General features: G+C 40.8%; 3 protein-coding genes across 12 annotated transcripts in view; 1 reads left to right on the top strand and 2 right to left on the bottom strand.

The window, feature by feature from the left end:
- The window catches only part of si:dkey-82f1.1 (DENN domain-containing protein 2A), a 40,942-nt gene extending 37,884 nt beyond the window's left edge, over positions 1-3,058 (bottom strand). For both annotated transcript variants that reach the window (XM_028040769.1, XM_028040777.1), the window contains exon 1: positions 2,633-3,058. The gene's annotated coding sequence lies outside the window, so the exon portion shown is untranslated. The remainder of the gene's footprint in view (positions 1-2,632) is intronic.
- A 3,335-nt stretch (positions 3,059-6,393) lies between these two features.
- Positions 6,394-12,432, top strand: adck2 (aarF domain containing kinase 2). Of its 2 annotated transcripts, none has more exons than XM_028041715.1 (9): positions 6,394-6,606; positions 6,762-7,640; positions 8,499-8,645; positions 8,799-8,927; positions 9,018-9,113; positions 9,219-9,497; positions 9,600-9,728; positions 9,967-10,020; positions 10,998-12,432. In XM_028041715.1, exons 2-9 carry the CDS (start codon positions 6,816-6,818, stop codon positions 11,136-11,138), a joined length of 1,800 nt encoding a protein of 599 aa, XP_027897516.1. In that variant the 5' UTR covers positions 6,394-6,606; positions 6,762-6,815; the 3' UTR covers positions 11,139-12,432. The 2 variants fall into 2 exon arrangements, with proteins under 2 accessions (XP_027897516.1, XP_027897526.1); XM_028041725.1 differs by having other exon boundaries at positions 6,394-7,331; positions 7,452-7,640.
- A 334-nt stretch (positions 12,433-12,766) lies between these two features.
- Positions 12,767-24,016, bottom strand: part of srpk2 (SRSF protein kinase 2) — a 69,397-nt gene continuing 58,147 nt past the window's right edge. For 5 of the 8 annotated variants that reach the window (XM_028041664.1, XM_028041673.1, XM_028041690.1 and 2 more), the window contains 5 exons: positions 23,723-23,823; positions 22,245-22,352; positions 22,093-22,162; positions 18,810-18,902; positions 12,767-14,409 (listed from right to left, as the gene is read on the bottom strand). In XM_028041664.1, coding sequence (XP_027897465.1) covers positions 14,225-14,409; positions 18,810-18,902; positions 22,093-22,162; positions 22,245-22,352; positions 23,723-23,823 — 557 coding nt within the window. In that variant the 3' untranslated portion in view covers positions 12,767-14,224. Of the gene's footprint in view, positions 14,410-18,809; positions 19,273-22,092; positions 22,163-22,244; positions 22,353-23,722; positions 23,824-24,016 lie in introns of all 8 variants that reach the window. The other 3 variants (XM_028041657.1, XR_003598633.1, XM_028041699.1) reach the window with 3 other exon arrangements.

Genomic DNA, 24,016 nt, shown 5'->3' with positions numbered 1-24,016 from the left:
TCATTAGGCCAAATTATTGGTCATACCAATCACTTAAGAGTACGATTTCCACTTGCAAAACCAAAAAAGATCCCAAATTGAGGAACAACATGATAAAAAGCATTTGTTGTAGAATTTTCTTCTGATAAGAAACAATATTCTGTTATTTGTTGATATGGGTTTAGCTGGTGCTTATTCAAACAATCTTGAGACATGCTGTATTCAGTGTACAACAAAAATATAAAGGTTTTCGTTTAAAGATAAAAAACAATAAATAAAGCCTGAGAAAATGTGGAAATTATATGCAGTATGTAGGGCTGATCCTAAAAGGATTGCAGAAAAAGAAAGACAGAAATCGAGTCAAGAACAGCAAGTAATTTTCTACAACGGCATACAGTGACTTGTAAAAAGTATTAACACTCCTTGAACTTCTTCATATAATTTTTTTCATGTCATAATCTCAAACTTCAATGTATTTTATTGCAATTTTATGCAAAAGAAGACAAAGATAATAGTGTTTCACAAGTTTCTTACTTCAACCTACTCCTTTTTGAGAATGTTAAGATTATTGTAGCACAAAAAAAAATGTGTCATTTGCATTCATTGTTAATGTGTGTGATTTTATACTTCTATCATGTTCGAAATAAATAAATAAAATAAAATGGTGTCAATGGCCGGACACAATAATGAAGCGGAAGGAATTGGTTTTTATTATTATTCTTTTAAACAAATAAAAGTCAGAGGACAGGATAGCAGTCCAGCCTTTACAGTTCTCCAGACCAGCAGACAAACCGTCACCATTCCTTTATCTCAAGCTCTACAAACGTTCTCCGTGACTCCAGAGAGTCAGCTTGTCTCTGTTCAATAAAATCTCACTCCTACTTTGCTTGGTAAGTAAAAGACAGGATCAGGCAGACACGGAGGATTAGAGGACCAAAGGAATTTTGATCTGTGATCTGCTTCAGCTGTTCATTTGTCTAATTATGAATATAAAGGAGAAAATATGATACAGAAGATTTTAGTTCTTTTTGCAATTAATGGGGAATTGGTACAGGTTTTGTTCCTGTGTTTTGAAATGTTACCGTTTTTAATCACCTTCTGATAAAACAAACACACAAGGATGGATGTGTTTGAGCACAAAATGTGATCATCAACAATAAAACAACATTCAAAAACCCTTGTGAAGATGCTGGTTGAATGCTGGGAAGGGTATGTCATTGTCTAGTTAAAACAAGTCCAGTACCCAGCGGGACTCATAGCAAGTAAAGCATTTACTTCAAAAATATCACGAAAAGCCAGATTGAACACTCTGCGACTGAAGTGTTCAGGTATAATAATCATTGCAACATAAGGATTAAAAAAAGGGAGGCTAAAGTGGCAAAGGAGGAAAATGAACAGGTGCTTTTTTTTTTTTTACCCCTCCGGGGGATCTTTTGTGGGCTCTAGTGTCCCTTATATGACAGTGGGCTGACAGGAAATGGGGAAGGAGAGGGAGGAAGGCATGCGGCAAATATCGCCGGGTCCGGGAGTCGAACCCACGACGGCCGCGTAGAGGACTCAAGGGCTCCAAATATGGGTCGCGCTAACCACTACGCCACCACGGCACACGAACAGGTGCTTTTTGAAAGTAATATAAAGCTACCAAATGTTTAACAAAAGAACAAGAAAGTGTTTGTGAGTTTTTGCAATAGTTACGAAAGCAATGCGAGTTTTAATGGGGAAAAACTCACTCAAAACATCTGCTTGGGCCATTTTCTCTTGAGAAATCCTCAAAAGCTGAGCCTGTTTACAATGACAACTCCACAAACTCCATTGGCAGATAATCTTCACTCTTACTCTGTTCTGTGTGAACATTTCAACCTCATTTTTTTAAAAAATGTTCTTTTTGGCCAAGTTGTTGCTTTTCTAGATTTTTAACAGCGACCCATTGATAATTAATGTTGTGCTTTTTTTGACAAGAGGTGTAATTTTCTTTATTGTACTATTTTTAGAGATTAAACTTAATCCCTCTGGCAGAGGTTTTTTCAGTATCAAAACATCCTGACAACACACAATTCTTTTACCCGTTCAGCCCTCTTGAGCTAACTTCATTCTGACTGGAGAGATTTTTTAGCCACCTGTAGGTGAACTCCTGCTTCCTCCCTGAGGAGGTTTCCATCCACCTTTCAAAACAATACAAGCAATGCATGAAGAGGTGCTTTTGTTCACATGGAGGAAAGCTCATCTCTCTATCCCTGGGAACATTATGGTATACATGCATGCACTTGGTGCAATCACAGACAGCTCAGTGAGGAGCAAATGAGTCTGTTTTGAGCCCCCAGTGTAAGGTTTAAGAAAGCCTTAGAAAAGTCTTAAGAAGGAAAAAAAATCAGCCTGGAAGAAACAAAGCTAAAATAAACCAGCTTATAGCATTTTCTATTAGCATTGCTTGAGAGAAGCATAGAGCCACATTCTTTACACAGAATAAAGGAAGCCTGACCCAATCAAGGTCAGGCGCAAGCAATTACACTGGCACTGCTGAGAAGAAGGTAGAGATGCACACCAGCATAACCTGTAAGAAACATATCTTTGTACAGTTATAAGAAAATGTACTTTTTTCTGGATTAAAAAACAAAACACGGTGACAAATAAAATCATTTAGATTTCACTATACCTTTCTGAGCTGGTTGAGCCCCGATGAAGCTCTCTCGGTGTAGCTGTTCATTTTGTGAAACCCGATCCCGCAGAGAAGAGCATCCACTCTCATGGCTCCTTTTCTACCAAACTAACCAGCTTTTCTACCCCTTCTCCCCTCTCTTCCTCCGTTCCAGCGCCCCCTACCCCTGCCTCTGACTTCTCTCGCTCTGCATGGCTCCTTCCCGAACCTCCTACAAAGCCACAGCCGAAGGAAGCGCGAAAGAAAGTTTGGGGGGGGGAAAGTGGGGAGCGGAGTGAAGGGCCTCCCTCTTCTCCCGTCCAGCCTCGAGGCTAAAGCGGTTCGCGGCTCCGTCTGCACGCGCTCACAGTCCTATCCATAAATGACAGATTTTCTTCTCTCCCCCTCTGAAACTTTTCCCACCACTCCTTTCCTCAAGCCACCCCCTTCCTCCTAACTTCTCTCTCTCTATCCTCCCTCTCCATTTTCCATCATCACCGCCCCCACCCAGCTAAGCCCCCCACCGCTAAGCTAATCTGCAGCTGGCCGGGTGATTGGAGCTCCGGTTGCCTGGGAAACCAATTGTCCTGTTCGGTAAAAGAAAGACAGGGGGAAACGGAGCAGGAAGGGAAAGGCTTAAAAAGAGGAGCGACTACACGTCACTAAAAGCTCTTCTGGGAGGCAGTGAAGAGGGGTTCTTACTATCTCCGTGAGACGACAACATGTCCGTCAGTTTTATCTCTTTGTTCAGATGTGCCAACTAGTGACAGCAGCGACAAGAAAAGAAAAACACGTAACAAACGTGGTATGGAAGGATTAGCTTGATTGAGAAGATACGAACAGCGGAGTCCACAGCACGGGGATAACTTGGTGGACCTGTCGAAGAGAAAGAGAAAGCAAGTGTCCAGGAAACAAGGGTGGACATGCATACTGATGGATGACGGATTAACAATTAACCTTCACACCCCCAAAGGCATTGTTTCTAGGGTTGCTGTATAGAAAGGATGTGTTCAAACAAAGAGTATTCATAAACCTTGAACTCTTTGGCATACAGTAAACCACAAATTTCTACATTTTTATTTCGACCAAGCAAAGACAAGGTCCTTATTGCCAATACCAATTAGCTCAAAACTATTTACAAAATTGTACAATTAGATCAGTTTTATTAAACGGTGTCAAATTCAAGAGGGTTGACAAGAAATAACTGAATACGAGCATGTAATTGTCATTCTCCTTCAGCTCCCAATAAAATACATTGACACCTGTGGTTGAAACGTGACATAAATATGTCTGCATGCCACTGCGTCTTTCTGGTAAAAGTAGAGGTATGTATTTGCTAAGCCTCAACTGCAGTCCCAACAGACCGGTCTACAAGGTTATTTGCTTGAGATCAATGTTGTGGCACAGGCTGAATAATGCAGCGCTTTACCACCATTTTCTTTGCGACATTTTCAAAAGACTGTACTGAAAGCCAACATACAGCCGATACATTCAGGCAAGATTCTCAAAAACTGGGAAAAAGGAAGGATAAATGTTGTGGTCAATGGATCTTGGAAGCGAACAGCGACATAAATGACACTTAGGCTTAATTTCTTCAGTCGTACCGCTGAGCAGCCTTCATAAAGTGCCTGACAGCCTCAATGTAGCAGCTATGGAGCTGACCTCTGAGCCTAAAGCCTGACCTCGCCTTTGAAATGCAAGCACAAACTAAAAAAGCCTGGCTTGTTCATCAGTAGCAGTGGGAGGCAGAGGCCAGTGACATCTGTTTGCCGTTTATCTCAGCTTTTTGTGTTCCTCGGTCCTCTATCAGGCCTACAGCTGGGATCCTGGGTGTGTACTGAGCTCACTATCCAGGGGACTCACACTGTGACAGGGAGCATGGTGCCAGCAAGTTCTCAATCACTGACATTGTTGCCTGAAAGAGCTCTTGTTTGAGCTAGGGGAAATTAAATCTCACCATGGGTGTGTTTGGTTCCTTACCTCCTACGTCTTCCTGTGATCCAGAGTCTCGATTACTCATGCGTTAGTAAAACGGTAACGTGGTCAGAATGAAAGCAATTAGAAATCTTATTAAGTAATAACACAAATGCACCATTATACCATAAGGGACAGTATAGCTTTAGGGACAGTTTAGTTTTGTATTTAACTTTTTTTTTCTTTTCTTTAATTGAAAATGTGTGGTTATTGTTATTTTATTTGTGCATTTTATTTTATTTCTTTTGCAAAGATTCCAGGTGTTGTTGACTAAACTTGAATTATATTGTACTTGTATTTTATTTATCAATATATTTTTTTAAAATGTGCGTCAGAATAAACGAGCTCTTGCTGGAGTAACATTCTATCAACTCGCTTCCTCTGTGATCCACAGACATTGGGAGCACAGGATTCTTCTGCCTGTGTGCCACTTGATACTGGCTCTGATTCCCCCAGATCTGGTGCTGGTCACATACTCGCATCACATGCACAATTGAGAAACAGTTTAAGTTACTGTTTTATTTACAAAGAGGTGACATATCTAGAGGATGCACCAGAAGATTTAGGTTTAGCATCCAATAGTCATGCAAAACAAGCAAACGAGGGTCGCCAAATAAAAAAACATCTGTTGTGCACTGCATTGACCAGCAGAGGTTGATTATGAGGATGTCTGAGTCCATGAGGCAAGGTGATTGCGCAATATGGAAAAAAGATTTCATAGTGGTTCACAAGTACCACCAAACAACCCGGCATCCCACACTATACTGGAAAGAGTATACTCACAACAACAACAAAAATCCCTTGAAGAACCATAGCCAATATGAAGCAATGTCAAGTACTGCTAGGAAGGGGAAGCCTCTCATACCCATTCCTTCTGAGGGCTGACCATTTGCTTTTAAAGTGTAGCTGTCAAAAACCAACATACTACAAAATGCTATAATTTAAAAAAATCATACACCATCAATATACATGGTAGAGCAGTTGTTAGCGCTGTTAATTACAGAGAGGAGGTCGTTTACATCTTGGCTGGGGCTTTGTATGTGAAGTTTGCATGCACTCTCTTTACATGTGGCACTCTGCTATTCTCCCACAGCCCAGACACATCCATGTGAGGGCGGCTGGTATCTCTAAACTGCCCTTACATGTGAGTAATTAAGTTTGTCTAGTTAGTTTCCCGTTGATGGACCCCGAATTTCAATAACAACTGAGTGAAGACCTGTAATTTTGTTTCATATTTAAACGTGACACTTGAACGCATTTCTATGAACTTTATGTTTAGATACTTTCTAAACCAACAACACGCTTATCTAAAAACAAATACTTACTTTCGTATCAGTTGCTTGAGCCTTTTCATCCTCTTGCGTTCAACTCTAATGCTTCAAAGATACAAAAACGTCCAAATAGAATCGAACACAGGAAAGTATATTTGTCTCCATCTGGTGGCTACATGACCTCTCTACACGACCTAATGTTACTTCTTTTATATACTTTATATTCATATTATATTCATATTGTTTTGTATCAAAAATTGCTAACATAAAATTGTTAATATAAAGTGCTTTGCAAAAAAAAAAGGTAAATACGAGGGACGCTTCATTTGTAATTTGTAATCAAAATTTGATCATTAAAGGTTAGAAAAACAAGAAAGAGACATTGGATAAAAACTCGAGCAGCGACACTAACGAGATTTGAGTAAAAGATAATACTCAACTCAGAAAGTAATTAGTTATTCTATCTTCGCGCTGCATCGCTAGCTGGACTAAGGAGGTTTGGCTACCTGTACAGCGTGAAGGCCACGTGACCTCCCGGCGAAACGTCATACCCGGAAGCGAGTTGTTAGTGCAATGTTTTCATGGGTAGCTCTGTTCTCAGTGGAAATGACTGATGTTTTTTAGATGTACGTTCCTGCCTATTGGGCTGTGAAATGCGTTTGTTATCCACACTGAGAGTAGAAGCACAGCAGAGGGATTTCTGCTGCAGGAAACCGCAGCTGCTGCCCTTCTGCACCGTATCCACAGGTAACGTCGGAACAGAGACACATTCGTGTATTTGGTGACAGACGGTCTTCGTCTAAGCCGCAGCTTTGTTCTTGAGGTGGAATATCTGCATTACAGCGTCGGATATTTGCATGAGAGGTCACATTCTCCTCGTTTTGGTATACTTTTATTAAAAGGGCAGAAGAAGCGAATGTGGACTCTTGCACCGAGCTAAGGGGATAGCTGACAGCATGGCCGCGATGCTGGCATTTGGAGCCAGAGGACTCCTGGTCAACCTGAGGTCCACTCTGCAAAGAGCGGGCTGCTATGCCAGATGCAGGCTCGTGCATAACCAGCGGACACGTTTGATCAAAAGAGGACAGATTCTTACTCACATACCCAAGGTCGCGCTGCTGTGTTGGGGTGCTGTCAGTGCTTCATCCTTTGCAGCCAAGTGCCAGGAAGCAACTCTTCCACCTAAGGCAGCAGACAGGAAGTCCCTTGCAAAAGTCCAAGTCCACAAAGTGGTATTCTTCCTTCGTCTCAGCCTTCGTGCTTTGGTGCTTCTCTGCAAGTTTGGTCCCCTTCTTCTCCTTTACCCCTTAGCCCTGATGTCCACCCACTGTGCGTCTTACTGGCTGAAGGCCCTACTGTGGGTGACCGAGACCTCGGGTCCCACTTTCATCAAGCTGGGACAGTGGGCCAGCACCAGGCGGGACATCTTCTCTCGAGAGTTTTGCGAATGCTTCTCCAGGCTCCACGTCAAGGTGAGCCCTCACCCCTGGGCCCACACCAAGAAGTGCCTCCGCACGGCCTTTGGTGAGGCCTGGAGAAGAGTGTTGGTGTTTGACAGCAAAGAGCCTGTGGGTTCGGGGTGTGTTGCCCAGGTGTACAGAGGCTGGGCCAGGGTCGGTCAGGTGGAGGACCCGTCTTTCCAGTCGATTGTAGAAGAGATGGAGAGAAAAGACCTGCTGGAAGCCTGGGAGATCCCCGGCCTCGGCGGTGTGGGTGGCGTTCTGCAGCAGGCTGGGGAGAGCAGCAACGAGAAGGAGCGCCTGATACCTGTGGCAATCAAGGCAAGTCTGAAAATACTGCAGTTACAGTGCCTTGCCAAAGTGCTCATGATACCCCCATTTTGGTTCATTGCAACCAAAAACCTCATTGGATTTTATTTAAGAGATCAACAAAAAGTAGTGCATAATGTAGTTTTTCTTTTTTTTTTTACAGATTAAATGAAAAATAGTGACATCATTTATACTTATCCGCCCTAAGTCAGTACTGTGTAGTACCGACTTCTGTGCAAACCTTTTGTCATGTGGGCCAAAATTGTCAAGTCAAAAGCACTCGAAGCCCAAGAAAAATAAAACTAAAATCAAGTAATTAATCTAATTTTGTTTGATTGTTTTTGTAATCAATATAGAACCAAAGCTAACAAAGAATTTTGCACATTTGCTGTAGCAAAAGAAAGGCATCTAGTTTTCAAAATTTGACCAAATTTAGCAGCCTCAAATTTTCAGGTAATTTCAGTCACTTTCTTTTTTTCAAAATGGTTGCCATGTTTAGTCAGGTTTATTAATTAAATAAAAGTTGATTTGGGTGCAGAAAAGTTGACTTTTCAGCAAAGGTCCCTGAGTAAACATGGTTCTACTTATTATTCAAGATTGCTTGTAAAGAAACAAATACATTAGTGTTCTTAACTTTTTCCCTTGAAAGGAAATCATGTCAGTAATAATTTTACCCTAAATAAAAATGGAAGGTCTCCATCTGCGTCGACCGCCTGTGCTGAACAGGCCAAAATAGTATCATTCTTGAACCGCAGTGGAAAATATCAAGGGTAATTAACGCTTTTGCAAGATGCTGTACATTTTCCTCTCATACCTCATGTTTTTTGCAAGTGAAGGAGAAGATGTGATTCATTTTTTCCTGCTCTTCAGGTGGTCCATCCAGGCGTCAGGAGGCAGGTAGAGATAGACTTGCTGCTGATGAAAGCAGGCGGCTGGCTCCTGCACTGCCTGCCCGGACTCAAGTGGCTCAGTCTGTGTGAAGTCGTCGAGGAGTTTGAGAAGCTAATGACCAAACAGGTACTTTAATTAGCGTTTGTTTTGGTTTAGTTTATTACATCAAATTACCGAACCAAATTTCTTTTTTTGCATGAATGCGGCTTAGGAATTTCCCCAGCATGTACCGGAGGAACCTCACTGGACGTATTTTCACTTACTCTGCGTTTGCTGCAGATCGATCTCCGCTTCGAGGCCAGAAACATCGAGCGTTTCCAAGAAAACTTCCGAGACGTGGAGAGCATCAGGTTTCCGACTCCGCTGCGGCCGTTTGTCACCAGGAACATTTTAGTGGAAACCTTTGAAGTGAGCATGTGGTTTCTGAAGATAGCCGACGCCTCAAGCATTATTCAGTAATTGGAAAATGTTAGGAAATGTATTGTGTTTTTTTTGTAGGAGAGTGAGCCCATTTCGAACTACCTGAGCTCTGAGATTCCTCAGGAGGTGAAGCAGAGAATAGCCAGAATGGGAGTTGACACCCTGCTGAAAATGGTCAGCTCAACAAACGTTACGACCTTTGACCTGTGTTTACATTGGCACATATTTAAAGTACTTCACCACTTTTATCAGCCATCTTCACCTACGTCTCCCCTGCAGGTGTTTGTGGACAACTTTGTCCACGGGGATCTGCATCCCGGCAACATTCTGGTCCAATATCCGAAGTCTCTCGCTGGTTCCAGCGACGCAGTTGGCGCCACGGGGGACCACCTCGGAAAGACCACCCTCACGGACTTGTTGGACACGGTGGTGGTCAGCGTCAGACCGGGCCCGTGTCCTCTGCAGCTGGTGCTGCTGGACGCCGGCATCGTGGCTCAGCTCAGCGACCACGACCTCGCCAACTTCAAGGCCGTCTTCACGGCGGTGGTGCTGCGCAAGGTATTAGGAACTTTAACTGTCATTCAGTAGGAAAAGTACGCTTTTGATGTAAGATAACTATCAAATGTATATATAGATAAGCGGACCTGTGGGGTTTTGCAGGGCGACAGGGTGGCGGAGTTGATTTTGCACCATGCCCGAGCCAACGAGTGCAAAGATGTGGCGCTTTTTAAGAAGGAGATGGCCGAGTTGGTGGATCATGCCGTCAGCAACACCCTCTCTCTGGGAAAGGTGTTTCATCTAACTTTGTTTTCTCAATCGTAATAGATGTGTTGTAAATAAAAGCGTAACCTTTTAGGGTTTAAATGTCTTAACTGGCTAGTTAAGTTTGAGGGGTTTAATGCCCCTAAAATTAAATTAATAAACTTGTAGCTCAACTCATGTTGCTTTCATTAAAGAGTTTGATGTTTTTGGTGCTACTTTTACTGATGATCTGCATCAGTAATGTTCATCTTTTGTCTGTTTTTAGATTCGAGTAGCTGATTTGCTCTCTAAGGTGTTTGGCTTACTCATCAAGCACAAGGTAAAGTATATTTCCTTTGTGATCTTTTAAACTTACATGTTTAAACTTTCTGATTATCATAATGAAGTGACATGGAAAAAAATAAAGAGGAGTTGAAATTATTATTATTTCTCTGAATATCAACATCCAGAAGCCAGCGGGTATCTCTGCAAGAGGTTTGTAAATGGCTTTATGTATTTTAGAAACAAACAAAGTAACTGTTCTGAGTAAAGCAGAGGTATCAAAACTGTTGCCATGTGGGCCAAAACGGTCAGTTTTAAAGTAATTGAAAGGCACCAAGTTTAGATAATTTTTTTATCTGAGCTGTAAATCATTGGGAAGCTTTGCCTCGTTTAAGAGATGCACAAAACACCCTGCCAGCGACGTTTGAAAACCAACATTTATTCCTAATATCTTTGGATTTCTTTCTTTGTCTTTATTTTGAGCTTCGACAACAAGAAGACATGTCTCACTCTATTGCTTTACTTAGCTGAGCTTACTACCTAGACCTTCTGTTGAGTAAAAGTCACTGGATGTTTGTCCTTTTTACTATGAACTGGAAGCAAAAGCAAAAAACATGGTGGACAAAAGATGAGCACTTTGTCTCATACCTTCCATTTTTACAAACTTTAATTAATCTGTTTCCTTTCTGAAAGGCATCTGTTCTGACAGAACCATTTTGGTATCCTGCAGGGAACATTTGGGAGGCAAATGTCAGGAAAATGTCCCCAATTTAAAATGACACATAAAAAAAACTTTTTTTTTTTTTTTTCTTAGAAAATACAGTAATGCAAAAGACACAATGTAGTATTTGCCTTTGTATATTTCTTCTCAAATGTATCTCTAGTATGTAATATAGTTATATTCTTTATTTAAACCACAAAATAGACTGAAAGGAAACATCAGTGAGAAGATTTGGGTTTTTTTCTCGTTGTTTTGGGTTTTAAGTAAAACAGTGGTGTTGCTACCTTTTATTCTTCATTGACGGTGTTTTTCAGGTGAAGCTGGAGAGTAACTTTGCGTCCATTGTGTTTGCCATCATGGTGCTGGAGGGGCTGGGAAGGTCGCTCGATCCCGACCTGGACATCCTGGATTTGGCCAAACCCCTGCTGCTGAAGAACTGCGCGTCGCTGCTCTGACGCGCACGCACTCCCCGTCAGCAGACGCACAAGACAGGCAGCTGTGCAGTTAGTAGGTGAATTTGCAGGTACTATGTTTCTACAATACATCCTCTTAGTACCGTTTCAGTGGGTTTTCTTCAGAATTGCAATGCAACGTTCCCCGGTAGATCCCGAGATCATTTCATTATATTCCAGCAGAGTCCAGGACGTCAATGCCTCACGGTGGTGTCTTTTATTTTTTTAGTGGCTGCAACAACTTTGATTCCTTTTGTTTACGCTTTGTCTCCTGCAGTCTGTATTAAGTGGGAGCTTTTCATACATCGACATGAACTTTAAAAGCACACTCACTGATGAGAGTTGATACATTTTACAGAAATAGTTTACTAATCAGTGAGTCAGACGCATGATGTAATCAGAGGGCATTTCAGTAACTATGTAAGATGAAATGACAGAATCCTAAAAGAAACCCAAACTGCTTCTCGGTTACCTGGTTTTCTTTTTAATTGGTGCCTTGCTAAAGTATTCCTGTCCCTTAAAACACTTCTTTCCCCCCATGTTAAAACCACAGACCTTTTTGTATTTATTTGGAATTTCGTTATACCAACCCAACCGAGCGCAGAATAGTGACCTACAATCACAAGATTGATGTTTTGTTTTGCTTTAAAACGCCCAAAATGTGAAAGTGTGGTGTGGATTTGTGTTCAGTCCTCTTGAGGGAACATCTTGAGACAAATGTTTTCCAATTCTGTGTGACGTAGCAATCAAAATGAACGAATGAGCATTGTTTTCAAGTTTCAAATACAGAAAGGCTTTTTTTTTTTTTTAAATTCTGTTGACATTTATGCACTACTGTATATTTGTTGTGGCTGAAAGGGTATGAATACTTTTGAAGGCACTGTGTAGATGTCTTTCATCCCTGGAGTGTTTATCTTCTTTTAATATTTTATGGATTTTATTTTAGTGTTGATCACAAAACTGTAAAATATGTACTGATAATGTATTTTAATTGCCTGTTATAAGACATACTCTCTTCCAACATTCATGCCATTAAAATGTAATACAATCTAATTTTGATTCTTTTCCTACTTTTGCCTGTGTGGCCTCTAACCGCGACGACGAACTCCAAACCAAAACAGACGACTACCTTCAAAACAAAAAAATCCATTAATCTACAATTTATTAAATCTGTCAATGAAAAACAGACAAAACTCAATTCTGTCGATGTCATCAGGAAGAACAGTCAGCATGGCTGAGCGATGAAGATCGAGAGGATTCGGTGCAAAAAATTGGGGCGGAGGGGTAAATGGGGAGGGGGCGGGGGGAGGGAATCTCATCACATACCCTTTATTGCAAAACAGTTTTTCTTTTCATCACCATCAACGGCCCATAGAGGGCAGCACTGTTCAAGTAAAACGGGACTGGAGAGGTGTTTTTATTTCTTAAAAAAAAAAATTCAATAATAATGACAAAACAAATAAAAACATCTCTAATAGACAAACACAATCACCTCAGTATAAGACAATATTCTGTTACGGTCACAACAACCACAGAGAAGTTGTTTTGTTTTGTTTTTTCCACCCTATATTTTTAATGAATTAAATAGTTTTTAAAAATATCTCACCATTTAATTATAATCATCTTTTTTTTTAATTTATTGCGAAAAATAGGCAACTGGATTAATTCTGATGATTCAAGATTTGTGTGTGTGTGTGTGAGATTAAGTAGACAGAGATGGTGAAACTTCTCAGAGTGTTGGCACTGAGACGAGCCTTGCAGTACTCCCATTATGCCACCAGGTGGCAGCACGAGTCCGTTTGAGCATTCCTCCCAAGTTTTAGTCGGAGGCAGAATGTCCGGTTCCTGTTTCTCCGAAGGGGAAGTCAAGTACTGCCAACAAACAACCAGTTTTTTTTTTGTTCTTTTTCTTTTCTTTTGGAATGATACTTGGGGTTTTTGTCCACAAATTTGTCCACAGTCGCTTATTTGCGTTGCGAAATCTAGTTCTATGTACAAAGGTTTCAAATCCCTGAAAGACATTTACAAAGGACAAGTGCAACCTTCCACGTTACCGCCCCCTTCCTGGAGAGGCTCAGGGATAGTCGGGGTTCCTCCAGAGGGCAAAAAGACGGGTGGGTCGGCTGGGGTAGTACCAATCAGATCTAGTAAACGTGCCACAGAAAGAGTCAAGAAAAATTGTTCCTAGGAATGAAGTCAGAAGAGAATGTCAAAACCTCGGAGTGAAAAGTGTTGATCCTTAATAGGAAGGTGGAGGAGGTCAGCGATATTTCCTAAAGATGAACTGAAACCAGAACCCATCATTGGCTCGTCATATTCCTTCCTGCCCATTCAGCAGTCACTCCATGCATTTCAAAATAAAGTCCTTTAACCCCAAGCAGACTCTTCTCCAGGTTAATACTGATTGTTTGGATTATAAACCTTTTCTGCATCAGTGTGATGTCCTCTTTTCTTCCCCTTGCAGTTCCAGTTCAGGGCCGTAGAGGATGTTAAAAAGCCATGTTGGGTGAGATGAGCTTTTCTCTTTTTTTCTTCTAGGACTGGATCCATGGAAGAGAGCACGCTGTAAACTGTGAAGTCTGATGTTGGTACTCCTTTAAGGTGGTTATATTTGGGGGCATAGGCACAAACGTTCATTCTCTCGCAAATAAACACACACCCACACTTACAGGCTCCAGTTGTTCATGGAAGATGGAGCTCTGGGCCGTCTGTCAGTAGTGCAACAAAGGTTCTTGTTGACTCTTCTTACTGTGGAGGTCAACAGCTTTCAATAGTTTAAACTAAGAAGACGACGACAGATGAAGAAGAGGCTAACGTCTTGATGCCGGAAGAGGCAGCAACATTTTTGTTCTCGCCGATGAAACCCATCCTCTCATCCTATGGTTCCTTTTTGTTGTAGAAATGGCCAGTAGCTTGTTTTTACATTCCCCATGTAGGAGTAAAGCCTGGTTAGGAGCGCTTGGAATGAAGAGGAGGGAAGCGTCTCTTTACGCGACGGCTCCACTTGCTGCCAACAGAGGTTGATGTTTGGGCTCACAGTTGGGGGAGGGGGAAGGGGAAAGGAGATGGGATGTGACCGAAGTTTGCGGCTATGAGCTGAGCCAGGGGTGGTTTAGGCATTCCCCGGCCGAGGCCCTCTTCTCAGGCACCATCTCCAGCATGGGCAGCAGGAACTGAGTGAAGTGGCCGGCGTCTTCGTGCGACCAGCCGTACTTTTCGACCAGCACGTCGAACAGAGACCACGGCTTCAGCTTGGTGATGTGCCGCAGCTCGCCTGCAGGGAGGCACACGGAGCACAGTTAGTATTGGCACCCAAATAAAAGGGATAAATATAGAATAGATCTCCAGCCTAATCCATCGACTTTAGCTTGCATGGAAGAGAGCACGCTGTAAACTGTGAAGTCTGATGTTGGTACTCCTTTAAGGTGGTTATATTTGGGGGCATAGGCACAAACGTTCATTCTCTCGCAAATAAACACACACCCACACTTACAGGCTCCAGTTGTTCATGGAAGATGGAGCTCTGGGCCGTCTGTCAGTAGTGCAACAAAGGTTCGTACTGCAAAGCTTTGCACATTTCACACATTAAACATTAAGGTTTTAGAAGTTAAGCACCGATTTTCCCAAAGAAAAACAAGAGGTAGACCCTCATAGATGAAAGAACACAAAGATGTTTTCAACACTATTGATAGGTGCTGTGACATCTATTTGATATGCTAATAAAGGCAGTATTGTTACCTATAACAACTTTTTCTTTTCTTCAGAATTGTAAAATTATCCTATAAGAGTCTGTAATGAAAACTTGCATAAACATTGATGAATAAACATGTTTGTGGGCAAGGTTACCGGTACCAATGTATACAGGGGTTTTAAAGTTTACAGTTTCAAAAACATTTTTTCCATCATACCGTTTGGGATTTAAAGAGCTTTTAATGAGAGTTTCCACCTCCCGAATGGACCTTGGGGTCACGGAAGGTTGCCATCTCTTACAGCACACTGCTGGTTAGCTGGCTGGAAAAAGGCTCCTACATTTTCCTCTTGCGTCAAAGAAAAATTGTTTGGAAATACTTGGAAGTCGTGAAAACCACAGACAGCCATGTTGTTAATACTAAAAGCACCAGCAGACAAGGCAAGACCATTTTTAATAGTTAGTTAGCTGCTACTTTAGATTTTTTTTTTCTGTGTGATCATGCTACAATACTATGAAACCATGACTTTTTAGCCAAAGTTATACCGTGAGAATCTCATGATGACCCATACCCACTCACTGATGCAAGAAGAGCTCAGGAATTATAGTTTTATCGTACTTCAACGTCTAGGACAATGGTTCAGAACTCCAGTCTTGGTCGGGTGCATTCACTGACCACAAAAATATTGGATATTGGGATTTCTCCTGCGTCTTTAAAATGTCAGTTGGGCCAAATAATTTTCAATTCATATGAAGGCAGCAAAGTTCTCATTCTAAATCCCTTCGTCTACAATTTACAAATGTGTTACCTTTAAGGAAACTAGTAGTAAACAAGTAGTAATAGAATGACAGTCCACTTTTTTACGGATTAAAACCTAAATTTTATGTTTAGCATTAGTGAGCAAGAGTCTCAGTGTAGGGTAAAGAGTTTACATCCAATTTAATGTCACATTAACATCACTAAGACCCACTTGTAATCAAGGCACAGAAAAATGGTTCATTGTTTAGATCTTTTTCAGTTTTACTTGTAAAGTTCCAGTCGGTCTAAAATAATCAGAAACTTTATCCTGTTTTTTTTTGTGTTTTTTTGGTAGCAATGTTAAACATGACCAGCATGTGACGACAAGGAACATGTGAGCAGTAGCTCTTTGGCTTACCAGCTGCCTGCCTCATTATTTTACGTCGCAGATATCATGTTATGCATTAAGATATTTACTTTTTAAAGAGACTCTTTTCATTGGTATAAATGGTTATTTATTTATTTATAGCACAATTCGATGGTCTGCCTGGACAAATATGTTATATAAAAAAGCGACAGACACCCTTTTCATGGGCCCCAATTATTTGACAATCAAACAGAACAGCAGCTGATTTCACTAATTACTTCACCTCTTTCTATTTATGGGATTGCTAATCAGTAAGGTGCTGCATCATTGTTGTGAAAGCCTGCAGAGTCTTGGCTGGACGCCGGGCTGACAGAAGGCAGATGGACAGAAATAGAGAGAGACAGGACGATGACCGAAAACGAAGACGCAAATAACGTGCTCGTTATTGAGGAAAAGATGGTAATAGTTGGCTGGGAACACCGCTCTGATAGGGAAGAAAGAGCCTTGAGACTGGTTAATGATGGGGCTCGACCAGTAGGTTCGCTTAAAACCACGGCTTCCATGGTAACCTCTTCACACGGCGGCAGAATGTCATCCATTTATCAGCCGTTCTGGCTGGAGATTAAGAAAAATATTTTAAGGCAATTTTAGCTTATGCAGGGTTTCTTTAAGACCCTTATAAGACTATTATGGATGAAATTTAAGACTTGTATCACAAAAGAAAATTGTACATTTTATACAGCAGTGCTAAGAGTTTTTGCACAGAATGTACATATTATCACGGTACATGGTGATAATATGTACAAGTGAGCCAGTGGTGAGGAAAAACGTCCAGACAACTGGAAAATTACCAATGATTGACGCAAAAAGCTACCTAGCTAGCTAGAAAGGGTATATTAGCGGCTAGTTACCATTAGCCTCAACTGCCTCGAGTTACAGAACCTAATCAAAATGTCTGCGTGTAACTCAAACTTTCGCCGACTTATAAGTCGGACGAGAAAAATAAATTATATTTGCGAGATTAAATAGTCCTGCTACAACCAGCTTTAAGACCTGTGATCAATGTATTTAAGGACAACTTGAAATTTCTTCCTATAAATTTAAGACTTTTTAAGAATGCGTAGACAGTCTATGTGTTCCCAATAGTTTGATAAAAATCATCATGCATGAAAAATAAAAAAAACAAGGTCAAGCGGCCCACTTCAGCGGTCAAGCGGCGAACCCTCACTTCCCCCGAGGAACAGAACGGGGAAGTCGGTTCAGATTAACAGAGCGCCGAGAGATAAAAGGGCGAACAGTGAGACATCAAGTGCATGCTCAGAGACAACTTCAAAGCCAGAAGATTCAGATCTCATGACACACAAAGGAAGGATTTATGAGCAGAAAAGAAAACACCAAAAAGAGAACCTTAAAAGGCGAACGAATGACAGAGTGCAAAGGTTAGTAGCTTGATCGGACACAGGTCTGTCCACTTACCAGGCTTAGAGAGGAGCAGAGCCACAGAGGAGAGAGACATGCTAATGGCAGCTCTTACAGATATATTTATATTTCTTTAATAGTGACATAGAACCCGTCAGATTTTTATCTTAGTTAAAGCCCTGGTAGTTCTCAATAAACTTCACATCTTTACAGCTTATTTCACTCCCAATCACTTGACATGGACATAAAATCTGAAGGTTGCTATGGAGACTGGCTGATCTCTACATTAAACTCTCAGTGATCTTTGGAGATATTTTTTTCTCCACATTCCCCATCAGCCTGCTCACTGTGTGCGCTCAGAAACAGAAGTGACACTGAGCCCAATGCTGCTTACAGCTTTAACTCTACTTGTTATTTAGATTTTAGAAAATGAATGTTTTTTTAAAGATTTTCTCAAAATTTAAGCATGAGTGTATGCTGATGCAAAAGCTGCATTCATCTAAAAGCTTTTTATGCATATTTCTCAGGCCAAAAGATCAAATGATTTAAAACTGAGTTGTGCAACCGGGTAATTATTAGGACTGCAACTAATGATTAATTTAGGATAAAATTTTTCTGATGATTAATCAGAAGTAAAATTAGCACATCCTGCAGATTTTCTGTCTAATTTAAATATTTTATGCAATATTTATTGTATAAAATATTTGCAATATTTTATACAATATTAGAAATACATTAAAAATACAAACAAACAAGCAATTGAATTCCATTTTAAGTAAAAAAAAATAAACACCTATTTGCCTAAAATGCAATAAAAGCATTCCTTTGGGTACGTGTGATCATTTGGAGCAAAGTTTGCAAAGCTGAGCCCTTATTGCTTAAACTAACATCAACAGTGCAGGGCTGATCTTTTTTAGGATTAACCAATTAGTATTTGGGCAGCAAAGAGAGATTTTTTGTTTTTCTTTTACAGAATTTGAACCAGGTGAAGCTAAAAATGCCAACTGAGTTTTAAGTAGAACAGATAAGGACAAAGAAGGCTTTTTCTATTTTAAATTGAATATATATATATTTTGTACAGCTTGGGCTTAATTGTCGGTCTGATTGCGTTGTTCTTTCAGCAATTGGCTTCTGTTGACTACAGTTAGCGATTAATCGATTACGAAATTACTTATTTCAATTAATCACGATTAATCGTTTCAACCTTAGTAGTTGTAAGTTTTGCTCTTCAGTTGAGTTATACAATATGTGTGCTGCTAAGGATTTAGCACAAAAAAAACTTAAGATTTTGACCAGGTTTTCTAAACTTTTGAGAGGCAAAGAGAACCTGCTGTGACTTCATACTTACCCATACTCTGCCTGAGAGTTCCTATGAAAAACAAAAACTCGTCCAGCTTCTGACCCCCACATTCACTTCCTGCTACCACCCAGGATGAGGCCTCCACCCACGGTTCAGTTTACCTTTCTTGGAGAAAAACTCTCGGCTGAACTTCCCAGCAGCTACCACTTTGCGCGGGACCTTCCCGAGGAGCTCCGTGACCAGAGCGATGTGGTCTGCCCCCACCATCACATACGTCACAAAAGGGAACAGGCACGGTTCAGCGTGACAGCATGCACACACACGTCAACACACACATGCCGTTGGCTGCACGGCCGCCGACACACACTGCCGCCCCCGAGGGACACGTTTGGAGGCCGAATACTGATCGTTCCCACTTTTAATCGACACGCCCAATTAGCGGCAAATTGAAACAGTCTGCTTGTGTCCGTTTTCTGTCCCTCTTTGACATCCGTGTGTCTCAGCGCCACCCAGCTCTCAGGCCATCGCTACCTCTTCTGTTGAAGAACTCCCGGGAATACTTTCCAGAGAGCGCAAAGTGCCTCGGAATGCAGCCCAGCAGCTCTATGATGTGGGCTATGTGGTCTTTTGGGGAGGGAAGAGGAGCAGAAGAAGAAAGGGGAAAAGCAAATAGAAAAAGTTGAGTGAAAGACAAAAAGTAAAGGGAGAAACGGAATCAATAAAACAAGAGAGTAAGTAAAAAAAAAATTTTTTAAAAAACGGGGAGGGATGCAGAGAGGGAGGAGGAAGAAGGAAACAAAAAACGACAATCAGAGATTATGAAGAAGGATAAACACGTTAATAAGCTGCGACAACACGGGATGAAGTAGTGAGGAAATGAGACGAATAAAAAGCAACGCGCCCTGAAATAACGATTCTGAAATCTCAGTGGTGGGGGAACAAAAGTTGCTTCCGTGGAAATCGGGATGAAACCAACGTCGACTCGGGTCCTGGTGTCAAACAAAAAACCCCAAAACAAAACAACAAAAAAAACGAGTAGAAAGTAGCCGACCGAGCGAGGAGAAAAACAACAAGATGGAACAAAATCAGAGAGCTGGAAGAGATGGAGGATGAGAAAAAAAATGTTTCAGCCTGCATGCAGATAGAAGCACCGGGACGTGACAAACTCATGTGGCTCTGAGGCGTACGTTACGATCTGCTAGCTTTTTGCTACAGGGTTCGTACGTTCTCACCGCCGTAAAATTCAACAACTTTTCAAGCATTGTGCATGGAAGTTTTTAAACGTTTCCAGCACAACACTTTGGAGATGAAAACAATACAAATTAACTAAAAAAGGACAATTTCAATTCACTAGTTTATGATGTCATTTATTACTCTAATTGATATCTTGTGATAGTACCCTACGTTATGCAGCAGAATAAGATTAACTAAAAGAAAGCTAAATGTTATGTTTATACGTGTCTCTCTCTCTCTTACACACTTCGCTGTGTGTAAGAGAGCAAAACACTAATTTAACAAAAAGTTCCCCAATTTCAATAACGTTGTTAACGCAAAAAAAAAGATAACATAAAACATAAGCCAACAATCTTTCTTTCAATTACACAGATAAGTCACAGAGCCATTAGAAATAATAAGTATTATTTCCACATAGTGTCTTTACTGAAACCAATTGAAGTTAATTAACTTAGAGAGTTTAAGTTTGGATTACTTATGTTGAAGTAATCCAAACAAATCGTGTTAACCTAAATGACCAAATTTATAATATACAATGTAAAAAAAAAAATAAAGACGAAATTTCTAAAAGGTTTTCTGGCATTCAGTAAAATAGAAAGAATTTTGGTAATTCTAACCGACCTAAACAACCATAGGGTTGTTTAGGTCTGATTTAACTTCACAGTGAGGGGAAAAAAAAAACGTTTTTATTAGCTGTAGCAAAATGTACAGCTAATAAAGAATCAAACCTTAAATTGCTCTTTATTGCAAACCCGTGCAGCCTGAATTTTAAGGCGTTTGCACAGAAATGAAGCACTTCCCAAACCTTGAAAACACTTAAGTGAAATTCAAGCATTTTCAAGGATTTCAAGCACCCGTATGAACCCTGTTGCTAGGTTTCGCATGGCAGGGACAGAAGGACGCCAGCGACGCGAGCTTTCTTCGTACGAGAGACGCGATTTGCGGTGAGCAGTGAGATGAAGACGGAGGCACAGCGGCAGAGTTGAAGGGTGAGGATTTAAAGTCGACAGTGGACAGGAGGATTTGGGGAAAGGGATTCCTAAACTGAGCTTACTTCATCAGTTTTTCCATTTACAACACATTGCTAAAATGATCTCCATTGCTCGGGCTGATCATTTTGCAAAAAAAGACAAGACATCTTAATGTCCACGTAGTTTCTTTACTGAAAAACTGTTAAAGTTAATTAACTTGGAGAGTTTAAGCTCTCATTCGAACAACGGAGAGACATCATGAAGTCAGTTTGTGGAATGTAAGACAGTCTGCTGATGATGTGGACGTACAGTACGGGTGAAAAGCTGACAGACTCTTTAATGGTGCGTTCCGACGTTCTTTTTTCAGGGTGTGCGCAACAAACAACTTCAGTGAATTTATTTTTTCAAAACTACACCTAGCAGGCTTAAGCATAAACCCCTCCCCACCTAATATTTAGCTAAGTGAATCTTAGAAAGTCACTCCTGTTCAAACACGTTTTATAGCCACCAGCAAGCATCTGGCTTACAGAGAAAAATAAAAACCAGATCCATCAGAAAAAAATAAGATCCATCCTCGCCATTGCTAAATGTTAGCAATGGCGAGGTAAGATGTTGGTTCTTAAAACAAAAAAATTCTGTGAATAAATGTTTATGGAAAGTTATAAAGTTGTTGTTGTTTAGAAGAGAAAAAAAAAAGAAAAGTCATGTGACATTTAAACGTCTAAATTAGTTGTATTTGGCTGGCCTGAGAGCAGAAACGGCTCTTGAGGCTGTAAATTTGCAGATAAAATTAAGCTTTTGAAATGGTCTCAATCACAACCAACCTTTTTTTTTTTTTTCTTTTTCTTTAACAAGCTAGAAGTAAGTAAAAACGATCAAATGTAATTATCCCAGGAGTTTGTCGATGGCTATAAGAAGAGTTTGGTTGATGTTCAAGTTGCTAAGGAACACATGATCAAATATTAGTCGAGCGAATGTATCCATTTGAGTGTGCAGGTATAATTTTAACCACAAAAAAAAATAAAATAAAATCTAAGTTTTGAAGTATCCTACTACAGCATTTGAAAATCTCTGATGTTGCTTGTTGTGATTTAATCCCAGCCTGAATAAAGAACAATCCAAACGTATCTTCAAAGGCCCAGATTTAATAAAACATTTACTAAATATCCAGGACAGATTTCAATAGTCTGGAACACATAAAATAAAACTAATCCATACAACATTTTACTGAAATACTCACCCTCGTCCCGCGAGTAGTCCTCTCCAGAGTGAGGCTCAAACAGATAATCTCCTGTGGCCAGCTCAAACGCCTGACAGAAAACAATATTATAAGAATAACAACACAAGGGATGTACGATGTGTCGTCTGCGTTTTGGACTCGGTTCTGTTCACCATGCAGGCGGTGCTCCAGATGTCCGCCGGCGTACCGTATCCGGCTCCTATCAAGACCTCAATGGAGCGGTACTGTCTGGTCTGGATGTCCTCTGTGAAGTGCTTGTGCTGTTCAGGGGAGGACGAAAACGGGAGAAGCATTATGTTGGTGTGAACGTTTCTGGATCGACAAGAAACCACCAAAAATTCTCCCCCTACTGGAGTATTGCTTCTTTTTGTTATTATTATTATTAGTATTCGAGCGCGAGACACCATTTCTGTTTTCTCATCAACCGCTTTCTGCGCTTCTGCTTTTTATTCCTGCATGTCGGCTTATGTAAGACCAAAGATTTCTCGGCCGCTGCTGTGTTTGTAGCTGCTGGATCGCACCTCCTGCCAGCGCATTCAGCTCAGCAGCCTGGATTTAATGATTTTCTGCTGGCTGAAAAAAAAAATACAAAGAGGCCAGACTGACGGCAAACGGTACGACTGGAACGCTGTCTGGTGGCTGTCGTGTTCCTGATGCTCTTCACCTCCAACACAGACGAGTTCGTTCCTGGTTTATTCTGCATGCTTTGCCAATATTTGGAAGCCATGTTTCTAAAGGGAGTAATTTGGTCCAATTCCACCTTAAATGTTAAATGCCTTGTGAAACTAATTTACATTTTTTTAGATTGCGTCGCATCATATTGAATAACAACATAAATGTGATTGTGATTTGTATGATAAACCAGCACAAAATAGGCCACTATTATGCACTTATTATCATTATTAATAATGACATTCATGTTATGCTTTGGGAAGGAAAAGTGTGCGTTACCTTTCATTTCGTTTCACAAATGCAAATCTGAAAAGTGCGGTGTGCATTTCTTTTCAGCCACCCAGGGTCTCTATCAGCTTTGCAGCCTAGAGACGGAAATTTTGGCCAGTTTTTGTCCGACTGAATAATTTTCATCGTCTTGCCACGAACTTGCAATTGAATTTAGGGATTGTACTTTGACTGGACCACTTTAATACTCAAGTGTGCTTTGCTTTAATTACATTGTAGCGCTAGCTGTTACTGTTTCCCCAGCAAAAGGGGGGCAACTACAAAGGTACCCCACACTTTTCAGATTGGTCTCTTGTATCGCTTGTGAGTTGTGAAACGCTTTGTGTTTAACTATAACATAAAATCCTCATAAAATACAATCGAATTTGTGGTTCGAATGCGGCAAAACATTTAAAATTTAGACGCAGTTCTTCTGCACCTTGGGAATATTACAAATTTATCCTACAATAAAAAACAAAACCAAATGATCTCCCATCATAAGCAACGCTACACTTGCTTATGACATATCTTTTTTTAAAGTATCTGATCTTGATATTCAGCACCAAACATTGGAATGTGTTTTCCATTTTCATTTACTGATATTTAAACGGCTACAGAAAAACAAACATGACTATGGAAATGTTCCGGCTTTTTCAAGCATAACCCATTAAAAGTCCAGTTTTCCTCTCACCACCCAGCAGGCGTTTCCGAGGTCAGCGATTTTGACTCTGATGGAGTCGGCGTTGCGGGCGTCTAGCGGGTTGATCAGGAGGTCTGCAGCTCTGGCCCTGACTGGGTGTGGAGAGAAAGTCACAGTTAGCGCACAACGTTCACCACGTTCACTGGAACATATGAAACACCAATCAATTCAACTCGTCTTGCAGATGCAGGAGAAAATTTCCCCCCAAAAAAGTCCTTTCTTTAATTTTTGTACATTTATTCAGCGGGATTTAAAAATAATAATTGCTGTTTTCACTCTTAGTAA

Source organism: Xiphophorus couchianus, chromosome 2 (genome assembly GCF_001444195.1).
Source record: "Xiphophorus couchianus chromosome 2, X_couchianus-1.0, whole genome shotgun sequence".
NCBI classification, from domain to species: Eukaryota; Metazoa; Chordata; class Actinopteri; order Cyprinodontiformes; family Poeciliidae; genus Xiphophorus; species Xiphophorus couchianus.
Note: the sequence above shows the minus strand (reverse complement) of the source record. Positions and strands in the feature narration are given on the sequence as shown.

Excerpts from the sequence above, each read along its gene's own strand:
- adck2 (XM_028041715.1), top strand. The coding sequence starts at position 6,816 with ATGGCCGCGATGCTGGCATTTGGAGCCAGAGGACTCCTGGTCAACCTG. Across the intron at positions 8,928-9,017 it reads TTTTAGTGGAAACCTTTGAA|GAGAGTGAGCCCATTTCGAA; the intron begins GTGAGCATGTGG and ends TTTTTTTTGTAG. Across the intron at positions 9,729-9,966 it reads ACACCCTCTCTCTGGGAAAG|ATTCGAGTAGCTGATTTGCT; the intron begins GTGTTTCATCTA and ends GTCTGTTTTTAG.